This window comes from Benincasa hispida, chromosome 2 (genome assembly GCF_027475165.1).
Source record: "Benincasa hispida cultivar pf3 chromosome 2, pf3_genome.v1.1, whole genome shotgun sequence".
NCBI lineage: Eukaryota > Viridiplantae > Streptophyta > Magnoliopsida > Cucurbitales > Cucurbitaceae > Benincasa > Benincasa hispida.
In genome coordinates, this window is record NC_143479.1 from 3,817,379 (window position 1) to 3,835,241 (window position 17,863).

The window sequence follows — 17,863 nt, forward strand, 5'->3', positions numbered from 1 at the left end:
ACAACATGCTTCTAAATGAAATACAAAGGGATCGAGTATAATACCTTTGAAGAACTCTTTCTTCACATATTTCCCTCGATCGGCCTCCAACGCGTCCAATAGCACGAACCCAACGAGCAATACAGCAAACAGCACGAACTGGAAGAACCTCGATCACAATCGAGTACAACTCGATCCTTGAGCCTCGAAGAAAACTCGACACCACCATAAGGGTACCTTGGTATTCTCGATGTGAGAATCCAAGAGTTATGGGCTCTGTATGACTTTGGATAGAGAGATGGAGGAGGTAAACAATCGAGTAGACGATTGAGTATGCAACAAAAGAAGGAAGTCTATCGTATAGACTTGATAATCAATCGTGTAGCAACGAGTAACTGTCGCATAGTAAACTCGATACTTGATCTTTATACTCTGTTAAGCTATCGTTTAGTAAAACACTTTTTACTCGATAGTGTTTTGTGAGATGTTTCGACCAATGATTTGAAAAACAATTTTTCTTTTTATCTCACAATTACCATAAAACCGCAAATAACCTCCCACTCAAGTTGGTTATAGAGAAAAAGAATTATTAATTATCATATAATTAATAAATTATAAATAAATACAATAACCAACTTATCATATAATTAATAAATTATAAATAAATACAATAACCAACTTATCATATTATATTTATAACCTATAGTTTTAATATTGCATCATATGCAACATATAAACCATAGTTCTTTTTCTATTTTATGATATTTAATATAAATCATATTTATATTAATTCCTCCGATCAAATAATGTATCAAATACATCATATCTATTATATCATATATAATTGAATCAATTTAATTATATCATATATAATCAAATTTCCTCTTGTTAATTTGAACACTTCAAACTAACCCAAAATCAGATTCACAACTTGAACTCATTGAGCTACCAAGGGGACCTTATGAACCTATAGCTTGAAGATCCAACAGTACGTGAATAATTGACTAAACACTTTAATTACGATATCCACCATCCGTTAACTGTAGGGCACTCCACTAAAGATCGACAGTTGTACTCTTCGCACTATAGATATATTTTTGTGTCCATTGGATATAACCAATCAACAGTACGAGGACCCTTCACAAATCGCTCGCAAGTACAGCTAGGCCAATTTACTATTTTGCCTTGTAGTTATATCTAACTCCTTAAGTACCACCGATTCCTCTAATGAACAATAAGTCATAGTCCCACTATGACTGAGTCATCTCTTCCCAAGAGAGGGTGTGGCCACTATGTTCAAGACCCGGAATCAACCATTATGGGAGCAATTTATCTACTTACCCCTACTTTGGAAAGGAGTGAATTCCGTCTTGTGTAGCTGAGTTCCCAATTCTCCAATCAGACAAATCCCCAAAATGGTAGGCTTGTTTAGTTGGCAATCTGGCCACTCTCACCCATACAAATCAAAGGACCACCCTCATAGGTATGAGTTCTCAACTCACTCAAGATTCAGGTCATATCACCTATGGTCATCCTAGTGAAAAGTCTCTATTACTAACGGCGTTATATAAAGAGACTAATCATTTCGTGGTCCGATCTTATATAAACTCTTTGTATAGGATACCCCCGCTCGCATGTCTCCACATGAATGATCAGGATCAGACCATTTGTAGTGCTTTATAACACTTGTAATATCTGCAAAGTAGGCCCTATCCATAGCATTATCAAGATAAGGTATCCCTCCTTATTCATATACTACAGACCACTTAGGTTATTAATTTAAACAAGATCCACCTGTATGTCTCATACTTGTTTAAATTTACATAAAATAACCTCGAATCTTAGTTTATTGGATTGAGTAAATGTTTATAAAATAACACTTATTTTATTAATAACAATATGTTTATAGAGTTTACAAACTATAAGACTACCACGAGATTTAGGATGCCATTTCCAACAATCTCCCACTTGTCCTAAAGCCTTGGGAGACTAATGTACAATACAAAGACAGTACAAAATACAATAAACTAGAGCATACACTATATCCCAATAATATCTCCCACTTGCCTTAGATAAGGTGTCGTATATCCCGTAGACCTAGACTCTCTAGATGACCCTCGAACAATTTAGTCGTGAAAGCCTTGGTAAATGGATCAACAACGTTGTGCTCCGACGCAATCTTCATGACAATCACATCACCGCGATGCACAATCTCTCGGATCAAATGATACTTCCGTTTTATGTGTTTGCCTGTTCGGTGACTCCGAGGTTCCTTAGAATTTGCCATAGCCCCAATGTTATCACAATAAAGTGTGATCAACAAAGACATATTTAGAACAACTTCCAAATCAGTAAGGAACTTCCTAAGCCAAATAGCCTCTTTAACGGTTTCACAAGCAGCTACATATTTGGCTTCCATAGTGGAGTCTGCGATACATCATTGCTTAATGCTTCACCAAACTATAATCCCTCCATTCAGAGTGAACACTGACCCTGATGTCGATTTCCGAGAATCTCTATCAGTCTAAAAGTCAGAGTCTGTGTATCATGTAAGGATCAAATCCTTACCTCCATACATAAGCATATAGTCTCTCGTTCTCTGAAGATACTTGAGGATTATTTTGACCACCGTTACAATGATCTAATCCTAGATTGGACTGATATTGACTGATAATCCCTACTGCATAGCAAATGTCAGGTCTAGTACATAACATTGCATACATAAGGCTACCAACAGCCGATGCTTAAGGAACCTGTCTCATTTCCTAAACCTCTTGAGGTGTCTTAGGACACTGTTCCTTAGACAAAAAATTACATGCCTGAAAGGTAATAAACCCTTATTGGAATTCTACATCAAGTACTTGATCAACATCTTGTCAATATACGATGCCTGAAACAAGACCAACCTTTTGTTCTTACGATCTCTTATGATCTGGATCCCTAGAACAAACTGTGGCTAACCATTCTTAACGTCAGTCAGAAAACCTACATCATTCCCAATGAGTAGGATATCATCTATATACAGCACAAGGAAAGCTACTGAGTTGTTGATGATTTTCTTGTAAACACGAGGCTCATCAACATTCTGATCAAAGCCATAAGATTTGATCCCAGTATCAAATCTTATACTCCTAGATCTAAATGCTTGTTTCAGTCCATAAATGGACCGATTAAGCTTGCAAACTTTTTTGCTTTTGATCTTGTTGAATGAATCCTTCTGGTTGAACCATGTAGATGGTCTCCTCAAAATTACCATTCAAAAAGGCAGTCTTAACGTCCATTTGTCATATCTCATAATCATAAAATGTGGCTATGCACAGGAGAATCCTGATAGACTTCAACATGACAACAGGTGAGAAAGTTTCTTCATGATCCACTCCTTCAACCTGGGTATAACCCTTTGCCACAAGTCTAACCTTAAAGGTCTGTACCTTTCCATCTACACCTCTTTTCCTCTTATAGATCCACTTACAACCTATAGATTTTACCCTATTAGGTTAATCTACAAGCCCCTAGACAGAATTGAAGTACATAGACTCAATTTCCTGATTTATGGCTTTAATCCATTCATCTTTGTCAACATCTTCTATTACTTCCTTATAAGACAACAGATCCTCAACTCCATCATCAGACATGATGTTTTGGGTTTCTGTTTAACCCATGTAGCGTACAAGTGCATGCACAACCCTCTCACTACGTCGAGGCAATCCCAACTCTTAAGATGGTTGACTATATGAACTGACATCAACAACTCTTGTTGAAGTCTTAGCAGTCTCATTAGAAATCTCATTTAAAACAAGCTTACTTCGTGATTTATGAACCCATAGAGCTACCAAGGGGACTTTATGGACATGTAGCTTGAAACTCCAACGGTATGTGAATAACTAACTAAACACTTTAATCACGATATCCACCATCTGTTAACTGTCAGGCACTCCACTAAAGACCGATAGTTGCACTTTTCGCACTACAAATATATTTCTGTGTCCATTAGATATAACTAATCAACAATGCAATGACACTTCACAAATCGCTCGTAAGTACAGCTGGGCCAATTTATCGTTTTGTCCCTATAGTTACATCTAACTCCTTAAGTACCACTGATTCCTCTAATGAACAATAAGTTATAGTCCCACTATGATTGAGTCCTTTCTTCTCAAGAGAAGGTGTGACCACTATGTTCAAGACTTGGAATCAGCTTTAAGGGAGCCATTTATCTACTTATCCCTGCTTCGGGGAAAGAGTGAATTCTGTCTTGTGTAACTGAGTTCCCAGCTCCACTAACAGATGAATCCCCAAAATGGTAGGCTTGTTGAGTTGACAATCTGGTCACTCTCACCCATACAAATCAAAGGACCACCCTCATAGGCAGGAGTTCCCAACTCACTCAGGATTCAAGTAATGTTACCTATGGTTATCCTAGTGAAATGTAAGTCTCTATTATCAACAGCGTTATATAAAAAGACAAATCATTTCATGGTCCGGTCTTATACAAACTCTTTGTATAGGATACCCCGTTCGCATGTCTCCACATGAATGATCAGGATCAGACCATTTGTAGCGCTTTATAACACTTGTAATATCTGCAATGTGGGCCCTATCCATAGCGTCATCAGGATAAGGTATCCCTCCTTATTCATATACTACAGACCACTTAGGTTATTAATTTAAACAAGATCCACATGTATGTCTCTACATACTTGTTTAAATTTACATAAAATAACCTCGGATCTTATTTATTGGATTGAGTAAATGCTTATAAAATAACACTTATTTTATTAATAACAATATGTTTACAGAGTTTACAAACTACGAGACTACCAAGAGATTTAGGACACCATTCCCAACAGAACCGCCACTAAAACACCCGAACGGACCCGAATCAGCTCCAAACCACTTGAACCAGACCTTAAAGGCTTGAAAATTACTGAATCGATCCAAAACCCAGTTGAACCAAAAAAAAAATGACCTGAGCCGGTCGAACAAAACCACCCGAACCAGATTCAACCTCGATCATGCGTTCTAGGGTGGCTGAAGAACAGCATTGCAACTATGTAAATTCAATAGCTATTTTGCTACTATTTTCTACAAGCTTGCTTCATTTCTTCTTCAATTACAAACTAGTTTCAACTCTATTACACCTACCAAGCTAAAATTAACGTAAATTGAGTGCTTAAAATGTGCTCTGATACCAATTGTTAGTGTTTAAGCATGCAAGTTCATGTTTTTCAGAAACAAGGGTTTAGAAAAACAACCTTTGAAACTCCACTAATTGCTCCAATCCCTTGCACGTTTCTGCTTGTCAACTTGATTAGCACCAAATTTTGACACTCAATTTAGCACTATAATTTTTTATTAGGTGGAATGGGTGGTGGGATTTTTAGGATAATCCCACTTTCTTTCTTTAATTTATTTATTTGATTAAAAAATTAATTTAAATGATAATTGAATTTGAATTTCCAAAATTCAAAATTTAATTTATTTTAAAAAATAAATAAATATATAATTAACTAAGCAATTTAATTAATTTAATATCAAATATTAAATTAATAAAACACATAATCCTAATTTAAATCTATATTCATATATGTTATATTTAAATCAAATTTAAATATTTTTTAAAATTCTCCAAAAACGTCTAATACGATAATTAAACGTTAATTATATAAAATATAATAAACCAAACCCTAATCCAAATTTGAACATTTCAAATTCTCTCAACACACTATTCTAAGGTTTAATCCATTTACGAGTTAGTAGAGGACCTAATGGACCTACAAATTATGAGCTCAAACGATTTGAGATTAATTGGCTAAACTCTTTTAACTGAATTAACCAAAATTTATTAACTACTGGGTTACTCCACTAAAGTCCAGTAGTTGCACTATCCTCACTGTAGATATATTTTTGTCCACTTGATTTAACCATGAGTAGTAAATCAATCATGCACATATTGTTCATATTAACAACTTGATCAAAATTACCATTTTAACCCTGTAATAAATCTTGCTCCTTAAGTCTCCATTAATCTACTAATGAACAATTGGTTTATGGTTCTACTAATAAACCAAATCCCTCTCAATCATAGAGAGGGTGGGGTCCCTTGTTTAAGACTAGGAGTCAATACTTAATGGAACAATCTATCTGCTAACCTTGAAATCAAGTAGGAATGAATTTCATCTTGCAAAACTATGACCCCAGCTATCTACCCGGTCTTTCCCCTAAAACGGGAAGCTTATTGAGTGGCGATGTCGAGCCACTCTCACCCATGTAGATTAAAGGATAATCCCGAATAAACAGGAGTTCATAGTTAACTCAAGATTAAGATCGAGTTACCTTAGGTCATCGAATTGAAATAGTCAATTTTAACAGTAAACGGTGTTATAAAGAAAAGTGATTTTTTCCTATTTCGGTCTTATGCAAACATATTTTGCATAGGATGCTCCCACTTGCATGTCTCTACATGAATGACTTTAGGATCACAACGTTTCTATCATATACAAAGTAGGTTGCATCCATAGTGTCTCCAGGATAAGGTACCCAACCCTATCCTTATACTTATAGACCATTTTGATTATATACTCAAACTTGATCCACTTTTATGTCTCTACATAAAGTTTAAGTATTTATGGTATAGCCAGGGGTTCGTTAGTTTATTGGATTTAGACTATTACAAGTACAATTTACATGTTCAATAACAACATTATTGAATAGACCTCAATAACAACTTTATTGTAAATAGAATGAGTTTAAAGATTACAAACTACGACTTTTAGGACATACAATCCAATAATATCATGGTTTAACAAGATACAAAATTGTGTGTCTCTATCTACTGCAAAATCCGTATACATTGTTGCAGGCAGTAGTTGTACTCAACTGATGTGGATGAAGCAGATGTTGAAGGAATACGATGTTCTATAGGAAGCCATGACTCTTTACTGTGACAACCTTAGTGCTATCAATATATCAAAGAATCCTGTCTAACACTATCGAACCAAACATATTGATATACGATATCACTTTATTTGTGATCTTGTGGAAAATAAGCAAATTGTTCTAGAACACATTCGTACCAAAGATCAACTTGCAGAGACATTTACTAAGGCATTGGATGCAACTCAGTTTGAAGCCCCAAGAGCTAGTTTGGGCCTTTGCAAAATAAATTTATAGCAAGTAATTATCGGGTGTTGTTTTTAGCAGTTTGGGACCTTATTGTTAGTAAGTCCATTAATTGTGATCTAGTCATGACCCACGCTTAGCATATCGTAGTGATTAAGTTAAATTTGAGTTTTCGTAGGTGAGTTATTAACTGAGGTACTAATCCCTTCCAATGTGGTTGTTCATCTTCTTCTTCATGTTGCTTCAACTATCCAAGTGATCTATTTTTGTATTGTTCTTGCATGATGGTGAACACTAGGAAGAAGACTTATGTTCGTAAGAAAAAGATGGTTCGTTTCAAAGAGAAAGCTAATCGGAAGAAAATTGTTAATGTTGATGTTTCTGCAACTACTACCAACGTGCATGGCGTTTGAATGCGAGGGCTACATTCTTCCTTTGGTGATAAACTTGCTACTTCTCATTCTATCAAGTAGAAGAGATCGAATGTTAGTTCTTTGGTTTTTGCTAAAAGAAAGATTGACCTGTTGGCCACGACCAGCTTAACTATGACTGATCTTATGGGATCAAGTAAGATAATATTTGATAACTGTAATAAATCTTCTTCTTCTAGTTCTGCTGAACATGATTGTCAGAGTCATGGTTCTAAGAAAAATATATCTTATGAGGTTGGTGAACCTTCTAGCAAAGCAGTTAGGGTTTCTGAATCGTTTGTCTTTGATAATTAGAATGTTATCTCTTCTTTTGAAACTAGTCTTGTTGTTGCGGATGTTAATGTCTCTAGAACTAGTCCCGACGTTCCTTCAAATGTTGATAGTCCCTCTAAATTGATTGATCGGCTTATGCATGTGTCTATATTGAGTGGTGATGTTACTGTGAATGTTTCTGCTTCTAATGAGTCTCTTGTGGTTTTTTCTGTGTATGATAAGCAAAGTGTTATTGAAGAATGTTGAAATGGGGATTGATTATCACACACAGAAAAAACCACACAAAGCAAAGTGTTTTTTCTGTGTGTGGTTTTTTCTGTGTGTGATAAGCAAGTGCTTGAAGAGCCTGTTAAGTTGTTGTCTTCAAATGAGAATGTTGAAAAAGTGTCTGTAGAGAGTAATAAGGTTGAAAGGGTTAATGTTGATCCTAACCAGTTGAAGAAAAGAGAGAGTTCTACAAAATCCTCTGATAATTATCATGAGTTGAATTTCTCCAGTCAAGATATAATGTGCCTATTAGTCAGATGATGTCCAAAATGAAAAGTGTTGTAGAGGATGCGAAGACTAGTTCTGGGACTTCAAAAGGAAATTCTAATAGAGAGAATGATGAAAATTTGTCTGAGTCATCCAAAGAGTGGGGTTGATTAACAACACTAATGATGAATCTGAAAAGGTTCAAAGGCCCATCACCCTACTTCTGCTCAGGATAAAAAGAAAAAGGCAAATCCTACCTCTGTTCCCTCTGTTCCCCTTGATGGTGTTTCCTTACACTATAAGGCGAATGCCTTTTTATAGAAGTTTGTGGTCCAGAGGAAGAATTTTGGTGAAAAGGAGTTGTCGGAAAGGGCTCAAGATTGTCTTAACATCATGGAACTTCTTATCAAAGCTGATCTAATGTAGACTATTTTGAATCTTGGTTCCTATTATCCTAAACTTGTGAGAGAGTTTATTGTCAATTTATCTCCTACTTTTAATGATGCTCAATTCTCCTGATTTTCGAAAGGTTTATATCAGAGGTCATAGTTTTGTTTTTACTTTTGGTATGATGAATTCATTTCTTAACAAAAATGTTCCACTTAACACTTAAGCTATGTCCTTCAGTGAAAGATTTGATCTCAAAATTAATTGCTGGTTTGAAGAATGCTTGACCTAAGACTAGACAACTTGCTTCTACTGAACTAAGTGCTAAATATGTTGTGTTGTTTCGCGCTGGGATTGTAAATTGGTGCCCTTCTTCTCATCACTCTGGTCATTCTATTACTCTGACTACTTTGCTTTATCAGATTGGGAAAGGAGCTCCTTTTTATTATGGAGCTTTTGTCATTGGGCAATTATGAAGGCATATTGGACCACAGGCTCTAAGATTGCCCATTTCTTATCTGAGATTGAATTGTGGAATTTTATTTGCTCAGAAATATGACTTCCTCTCAGCTAGTGAACCTATTGATGCCAATCCCAAGTTGTTGAATTTCAACTATAAGTTATTTCAAAGACATCATGTTCCTGAGATCGCTCCGCCTTCTACTGGTACTGTCAAGGAAGCTCCAAGTGCTGATTTTGTTGTCTCTTCTTTTGATCATCGTCTTTTGCACTCCTTGTCTGAGGAAGTTAAAATGCTTAACAATGTTATCGATCGTGCTTCTGATCGGAAGCGTGAGCTTACTGCGTTGATGTATTTGATGAAGCAAGTTGGGACGGCTTCTAATCATGCTAGGCCTTCATCATGAATATTTTATTTAAGCTAGAGAGGGAATTGGTTTGATCAAGTCTTTTAAAGCCATTTGAATTTGTTGCTAGATTTGAATCTGTTGTTGGAATGATGACTAGATGGCTGCAGTTGCAAACGTTTGGTTTAGTGTTTGGGTTGTTGTTGTTTCTGTTTAATGTTTTGTTTTGTTACTTGTTATTTGTTTGTTGCTTCTTTCGAGATACTGACTTGTTCTGATTATTATCTTTATGGATTGACAGACTTGCTTTTAATTAATTTCATTGTGAATTGTTGATATGGGTTGGTTGTGTTGGTTTTGTTCTATCTTAAAAATATATATCCTAGCCAAAGGGGGGGGTTTGTTAGAAATATGATTTTAGCTAAATATATTTATTTAAATCTCTTGACATTATTTTCTTCGACTTTCTGGAGTTGTTTCAGTTTCTATTCTTGGTGGATCTTGTCTCATAGGATGTTCTTCCAATTGCCAATTCTACAAATTTTTTATTTTCTTATTTATCGTATTCTACAAAATATCTTGTTTGGAATTCTTTCCTTTCTGGTACGCTAGTGATTTTATGTGGGATTATTTTCCTTTATCCCATTATGTTATTTAAGGCCAAGAAATTCTCGTGCTAGGGTTGTCGTATCAATTGTTTTTATGAGTTCATTGTGAGAACTTTGCGAAATACTTACTACTCTAAATTGTTTTCGAGTAGAAGTTCTATGAGCTATTTGTGGCGGTGTGTTCAATTATTCTTGCTTCAATACACGAAGGTTGACTGGTATTAGGGGGAGCCTAAGACGTTATTTATCGAGAAGGATTTCTCATACCTTAAGAGAGAGCCAAGGATTTCTCATACCTTAAGAGAGAGCCTAAGGGGCTATTCATCTATAATGGAGTTTTCTTACTTAGGAGGAGCCTAAGTTCTCATGTGAAAGGAGTTCACAAGTTTGAGGAAAGATATCATTCAAAAAGAGGGAGTCTCTCACTTAGGGGAAGCCTAAGTGTATCGACACTAATATTCACATACTTAAGAGGAGCCTAAGTTCAAGAGAGAAGAAGTCTCACACCTAGGGAGAGCCTAGGTGATTAGTTAAATCAGGTTGTACGGATATCACTGCAATTGTTGTTATTTACAAATAAGTACAACGTTATAATTGCTTGACTTTTATATATTAGTGGAATATCTTTCCCACTTGTCCTCAGACATAAGTGGTATCACCGAACTAGATTACCAATCTTTGTGTTTTTTCTGTTTCTCTCCTATTGTTTTACAATTGTCATAACGTTTTGTGAGACAAGCATATTAATGGCAAGTTACCACCTTCCGAAATTTCATAAGACTTGAAATTACATAACATCAGTAATAGCAACAAGAAGATAATGGTATAAGAAATAATCCTAGAGTGGGTCGATGAAAATCTAACTTTCAACTGAGAAACAAAAAGTTCTATCAATCACCAGTGGCTCATTCAAATTCTTCAGGAATAGACCTTTCCAATAAATTATCCATCATACTTCATAATCATTCATCATTGAACTGTACAAAAAATCAACTTTGAACACCAACAACGAGAAAGCAAAACCAATTCCAAGCTGCAACGAAGCTCAAAGCATCACACCATTCTATCAAAACAGCATGGTGTCTCAATAACCAAAAGAAGAGAAGCAGACTCTTAAAACTCAACATTCTAGTCCACTAAATGAGATTTAAGCTCACAAAAATAAAACCCAGCCATTCAAAATATTCACCTGAACATCAAACTTCTGACATTCAAATTCTCCCTTTATCCAGTTGATATCACTGAGGAATCAACTTCCAAACACGAACACAAGCATCCTCACCAGAGCTCACCACACTATAGTCATTCGTGAAGGCCAGTCCGTACACTCCACCCAAATGAGCTCCCTTTACTGTTAGACGGTTGGATGCTGGCTTGTCAATTTCATATATGATAACACATGTATCTAATGAACCAGTTGCAACCTTGGTGTTATCAGGAGACCAAGCGAGACAATTTATCCGAGCAGTGTGATACAACATATTCTTAAGTTTAACCTGCAAAGAAAACAAACAGTGTTAACCTGCAAAGAAAACAAACAGTGGTATAAATAAAAACCACACCGCATCTAGTCTTCCATTCAACTACCCAGACTTTCAAACAGTCAACTATAAAACAATTTAAATCCAGAAACCTGGCCAAGTCATGCAAAGAAGTCTAAAGCAAAGTACTTTAGGAAGGTGATAAGCTACCTCTCTGGATGCACGATCCCAGACAATAGCTTCTCGGTTGAGATCTCCTGATGCAAACATCGAAAGATCTGGGGAGTAGCGTATCACACTAATAGCTCCTCTGTGTTTCTCAAGAGTTGCTTCTTCGGTGAGCGAGTCGCCATTGATGGAATAAATATGTAATTTACCATCTTGTCCACCTATAATAGCCTCACTTCCATCAGGAGCAAGTACAGATGCTGTCACGGTAAAGCCAAGGTTGATGGTTGACACTATGTTTGAGCCACGTAGTAAGACAACTCCAGAATCAATTGAAACTAAAGCAAGTTCAGGAGAAAGAGCAGCGAGGGTCAAGTCCTTTGGTTGACTTCCAACATCAATAGCTTCTGCCTCCCCACACTGACCATCCTTGATAGAAACTCTCCATACCTGGAAAATTGAAAGAGATAAAAAAAGAACAATAAGGATTTAAATGAGTTGCATTTCAAAAACTGCATAATAATTTACTTTCTGAACATGTGCCAGAAAAGTTCCACACAGCCAGAATTTTAATTGAACTACAGGCCTTCATTCAATAAGGAAGAAACAAAAAGACAGAAGTTATAACACCTTCGTTTATAATTCCCTACTTTCTACCATTTCTAAGATGGGAAGAACGAAAGAAAAAACGGAAATTGGCAGACTTAATATGTATTGCTCGACTCAATGTAATCACCTTATTGTCAAAACCGGATGTAACAAGTTCATCTTCAAGAGCTGCAAAACATTTTATTTGAGAATTTTCTCTTCTTTGCAACTTGCCACTGTATCCAATACCTTGAATCCATTTAATAATCAACCCATCGTAGCTAGTAGATAATATAACTTTGGGGTCACTTTTCAGAACAACTAATGAAGTGACATTTTTCATATGTCCAGATAAGATGGCAGGGGATTTATCAAGATCACTAGCTGAAAACAAACTGATAGTCCCACCAAGGGAAACTGTGACAAGATGTTGATTCTGCCATAAACACCCAACCAGCATATCATCAACTCCACCCGTGCCAGGAGATGTCAAGGTTTTCTCTAACTTCCCATTACCATCGTCAGTTATCCCCCAGACTTTTGCTGTCTTGTCGGCAGAGACAGTCAGCACCTAAAATATATGATCACAACTGAAAATCAGTAGATATTATACAAAATATAAGTGACTGAAATACAAAGCAAGGAAGAAAGAAAGAGCGTAATATAATATCCTGTGTACCACAATATAACTGACACCAAAGAGAGAAATCTCAAATCTGAAGTCTCATTTAGAAAATGTCTCTATCGATTGCAAATGTCAGACAATGGTAAAAGGCAGAATTTATTTTCCAACAAATTATTACCTCAATTATAAATATAAATATTACCATTTACACAAACAAGTACCATACTATGGATAACATAAGACAGAAATCTGCATGAATAGATTAATTTTAACCAATAAAATGAAACTCATTAATTCAGGTTACATTACCTTTCAAATAGCTCTTATTTATTTATTTATTTATTAAAAGGAAACCAAATTTTTCATTGATAAAATAAAGAGACTAATACTTAATGATACAATGTAAAAAGTCTGAAAACTGATGAGTACAATCTAAAGAGAACCATGCACTAGAACAAAGAATGGGCAAAAGATAAAAAATAAAAGTCCCCAATTAAACAAGTAATTTGGAGAGAGAAATTCACATAAAGCTTAGAACGAGATCCAAATAGCTCTTACTTGAAATAGATAAAGTTAATAGCCATTGATGCAAAAATGAATGAGACTCAATGGTAAATTACCACTACACGCTGGCATAGTAGTTAATAAGGGCCAATGTATACCTACCTAAAGAGCTCAGAAGAAATATGTTCATGACATGGTGCCTATCTACCTAAAATTTAACATAAGTTTTTTGAAACTATATGTAGTAAAGTTATGCCAGTGTCCCATGAGAATAGTTGAGAAACACACAAGTTTGACATGGTCACTCTCAAATGTAAAAAGAATATACTTATCTTAATGCAATTGGAAGCATCATTTAATCAGATATGACTGATTTATTAGCTAGTTTAAATAAGAAATCAGTGTAGTTTTAGATCTTGAGGTAGCCCGGAGAAGTTCAGTGTAGACAAATTAATTATCCACAAGAAATGGTGACGTGGGAACACTTCGCCAATAAAAGAGTTTGCTCTATGTTATCTAGTAAAGAGTTTGCTCTACATTATCTGGTAAAGTGTGCTCTTCTTCACAATGGGGTCTCCTTAAGAATGTACTTCGACAGAATAGTTCAAATTAAAAGGATGTCCATGTCATAAGCAGTACAAGTTTTCTTTCCATTGCACAATCAACATAACAATTCGGTAACCAATCTCCTCCTAATAGAAACAGAAGGCATAATTTCTAAAGAGACGGGGGATAAAATCAAAAAGAAAAGCTTAAAGCATTAGTATCTTCACTGGTATAATATCTCTAATAACAAGAAAATAAGCTTGGAAGTATAGAGAGAGATTAATCATTCATTCATGTTCATTGAAGTATGAGACAAAGATGCATGCTTAATTCCCAAAAAAATGACAATACTAACATTAAAAGTTTTTGCATTCTTAAAGTTCCAAAGGAAAATACATAACCGAAATAAATATCAAATGTCAAAACTGATAGGAAAATTTATGTAGAAAAATGAATAAAATACTGATAGGGCCCCAGGAATTAAAGTGTATATATGTAAGCATAAGAGAGGGGGAATTTCAGGAGGTAGTTAGTTGGTTAGCAGGTGGGCCCGGGAATATTGTTTGTTATGGGTGAGGCTACTGTTATAAATATTGAGTGAGTGAGTGAGGGGGGTTATCTTTTGGCTGAATATTCTGTAATTGTTTTCTTTGGAAAACTTGGGAGAGATTGGAAAGCTCTTGAATTCTTCTCCGTTGTTGATAAATAAAATTGAAGGCTAAAGCCTACCAATTTTGGTATCAAAGCGGTTGTTTCTGGAATGGTGGGAAAAATGGAGGTAAGAGTCGTTGAGTTGGAGGAGAAGATAACCCCCCTCACTCACTCACTCAATATTTATAACAGTAGCCTCTCATAACAAACAATATTCCCAGGCCCACCCACTAACCAACTAACTACCTCCTGAAATTCCCCCTCTCTTATGCTTACGTATATACACTTTAATTCCTGGGCCCTATCAAATACCTATATCCAACTATTTCAATTACACAAAGATTCAGATATTGTGAAATTCTATTTCGAAGTCTAGTACTTTCAATTTACTTATTGACTTCACTAAAATTTCAAGAAAAATCCAGAATTTTTCCAACGCTATACTATGAAGATTAGAAACTGCCTTTCATACAATTTGAGGATTTATCAATATTATATTATAATCATACAGTCAACAGAAATCATAAATCTACACTAACCTGTTTTCCATCCGAACTCCAGCTGACAGCATAAATACTGCCTTTATGCCCATCATCGGATGAGAGTTCTCCCATCTTATCCCCAGTCTTCGCATCATATACTATTCCCTTCTTGTCAGAGCCTACAGTAATGAACTTGCTGCCGTCCGGAGAGAACCTTAGACAGTTGACAAAATTTGAATGGTCCCTGAAGACATACCCCAAAGGTTTTCATTAAGGGCTTTAATAATGGATTTAAAAAGAGACATGAATTTTGAAATTACAATGATAAAATCTTACAAAGTATAAACGTATCACCTTACAAAGTAAACATAAAATATCTAAAAATAAAAAGACAATATGTGTATTGGTCAGTAGGGTGATCTGAAGATAGTTGAGAGCATGTCTTGTAGGATTGGTCAAAATGCTCTGAACTAAACTCAAAGGCCATGTTTCCACAAAAAGAATAATAATAATAAAAAATAAAAAACAAGTCACGACATATCCTTCACACTTAAGGGCAATGATGCACCCATCTTTGTTCATCCCATTCTTATCACACAGAAAGAAAACTTAAAACTTTTCTGTCCATCTTATTGACACCAAGTTGTATAAATAGCTTAGTAAGTGGCTGTAAGAGAAGGTAAACTAACCAAGTAAGAAATTATTTAACACAATAAAATCTAATAATATGTTAAAAAATAAGACGAGTTTGACATGTGACAAACTATTTTGGGCAATTTGGTGGAATGCACAAAAATGGGTGTAGTCTAGGATACGCCCAAGTATTTTTCTTTTTTCTTGGGTGAAACTTCTTTGTTTCTTGATCAACTCCACATCCAGTCATCCACACTTCGGCTGCCGGGAAAAGTATCATTAATGCAACTTTTTGGCTTCAGCATCCATTATTTTAGCTCCTCATAGTTTTAACTCGACCTAAAATATTTCAGTATTACATAACCACAAGGAAGAAAACGAAGAAGCATATATCTCAAGACTACAAGCCAAAAGCACAACTCTGGAAACTAGCAACACAAAATTTCATGCTTCAGATGACCATTGTCAGCACTAAATTCTGAAAGTGACAGGCTCAAGCTCAATGCAATTGGAGTTCGTTATAATGTCTTCAATCAATATGGAAGGGAAGTACATATGGCCTGCATTTAGCAAGAAATAACAATCAACAAACCTGAGAGATAGCTTAAATCTAAATGGCGGTCCTTCATAAAAATTCACTAGGAAATCCTCTCCACAGGTGGCAATGCGAAAAGGTCTTGTTGGTTTAAATGCACAACTTAAAACCCGCCTAGAATGACCATCAAACTCGCCAACATTTGTACCTGAATCCCACCTAATCATATCAAATGATAGTAGGTTAGCCAAGAAGGAAATTAAGACCACTTTCAATTCCTCATAAGGTCTTCATTTTCTACTATAGATGAAATTTAACACGAGATCAGGCATTCATTACATGGACCGATGAAAGAAGAAGACATATCAGACATGTACCAATATTCATAAGAAAATTTGGGAGACTGATGAATAAGAAGACTCCAAATTCATGGGAACCGTCCAATTCTTGGAGAACATAAAGAGAATACGTATAACAATTCATTTCAGTGAATAACAAAAACTGAAATCTGAATAGCAGAAAGGCATCTGAAGCAAGAATAAAGTTTGCATCCTAGTTTTCCAAAAGAAATTTTGAAAAACAAGGCCCACTCCACTCCATTTCCCATCCCCTAACTTAAGGAATAGAACTACATGATTCACAAGACACTCATCACTTGTCAACGCATAAACACCCCAGGATTCAATTGTTTCCATCAATTATTAGATTCCTACACTCTCACATCAACCAGCCAGAAACAAAATACGAAAAAGGCAACAAACTTACATAAAAGCACGCACGAACGATTTCCCCTTCCCCTCCCCACAAGCCACAATCCTCATTCCATCAGGAGACCATTGCAAATCATCGATCCGCCCAGACAAAACCTTAAACTCCTTCTTGAGCACGAAGCCACTATGAGTACCCCAAATCCTCACAGTCCCAGACACATCAGCAGACGCGATCCATTCGCCATTCGGCGAGTACCTGGCAACCGTAGCCGGATAACCGTGCTCGGCATAGACAGAGACCTCGAGTGGGTTATCGAGATTGAGCATCATGACGGATCGGCCATTGGTGTAGAGAACGGTGTTAGTTTTGGGATGTCCGGAGATCAAAATTCCTCGGCCTCGCTCGGTAGATGGGACACAGGCGTAGGTTTCAGAAAGCTCCGGCGTCGCCATGGTCGGAGAGAAGAAGAAGAAGAAGAAGAAGAAGAAGAAGAAGAAGAAGAAGAAGGAATGAAAATGGCGAAAAGGAGAGTCAATTTGAAGGTGTTTGCATTTGGAACTGTGACCGTGAAGCGCACGAAGACGACAATAACGGTGATGAAAGTGGCGCTTCTTACACAATTGCCGGTAAAGGCGACGGAGTCGCCGCGTTTTTTTTTTCCCCTTTTAATTTGTTTAAAAATACGTGGCGGCGTTTGATTGCTGAAACGTGGCAGATTAGTGATATTTGAGTGGATGATTTGTGTGTGAGATAAATTACTTGGCCCTTTGATCTTATACATTAAGGTAATTGTTCTAATGGTCCTTTAAAAATTCTAATTTCAGCTTCATGTATTAAGATTATCAACTAGATCATTCAA

The 17,863-nt window shown here is 36.0% G+C and overlaps 1 protein-coding gene across 1 annotated transcript; it reads right to left on the reverse strand.

The window, feature by feature from the left end:
* Positions 1–10,994: 10,994 nt before the first annotated feature.
* On the reverse strand, positions 10,995–17,646 carry LOC120071333 (transducin family protein / WD-40 repeat family protein). Its single transcript, XM_039023543.2, has 6 exons — positions 17,059–17,646; positions 16,351–16,512; positions 15,183–15,369; positions 12,466–12,888; positions 11,772–12,179; positions 10,995–11,576 (listed from the first exon to the last, which is right to left on the reverse strand). Exons 1-6 carry the CDS (start codon positions 17,454–17,456, stop codon positions 11,319–11,321), a joined length of 1,836 nt encoding a protein of 611 aa, XP_038879471.1. The 5' UTR covers positions 17,457–17,646; the 3' UTR covers positions 10,995–11,318.
* Positions 17,647–17,863: the final 217 nt, after the last annotated feature.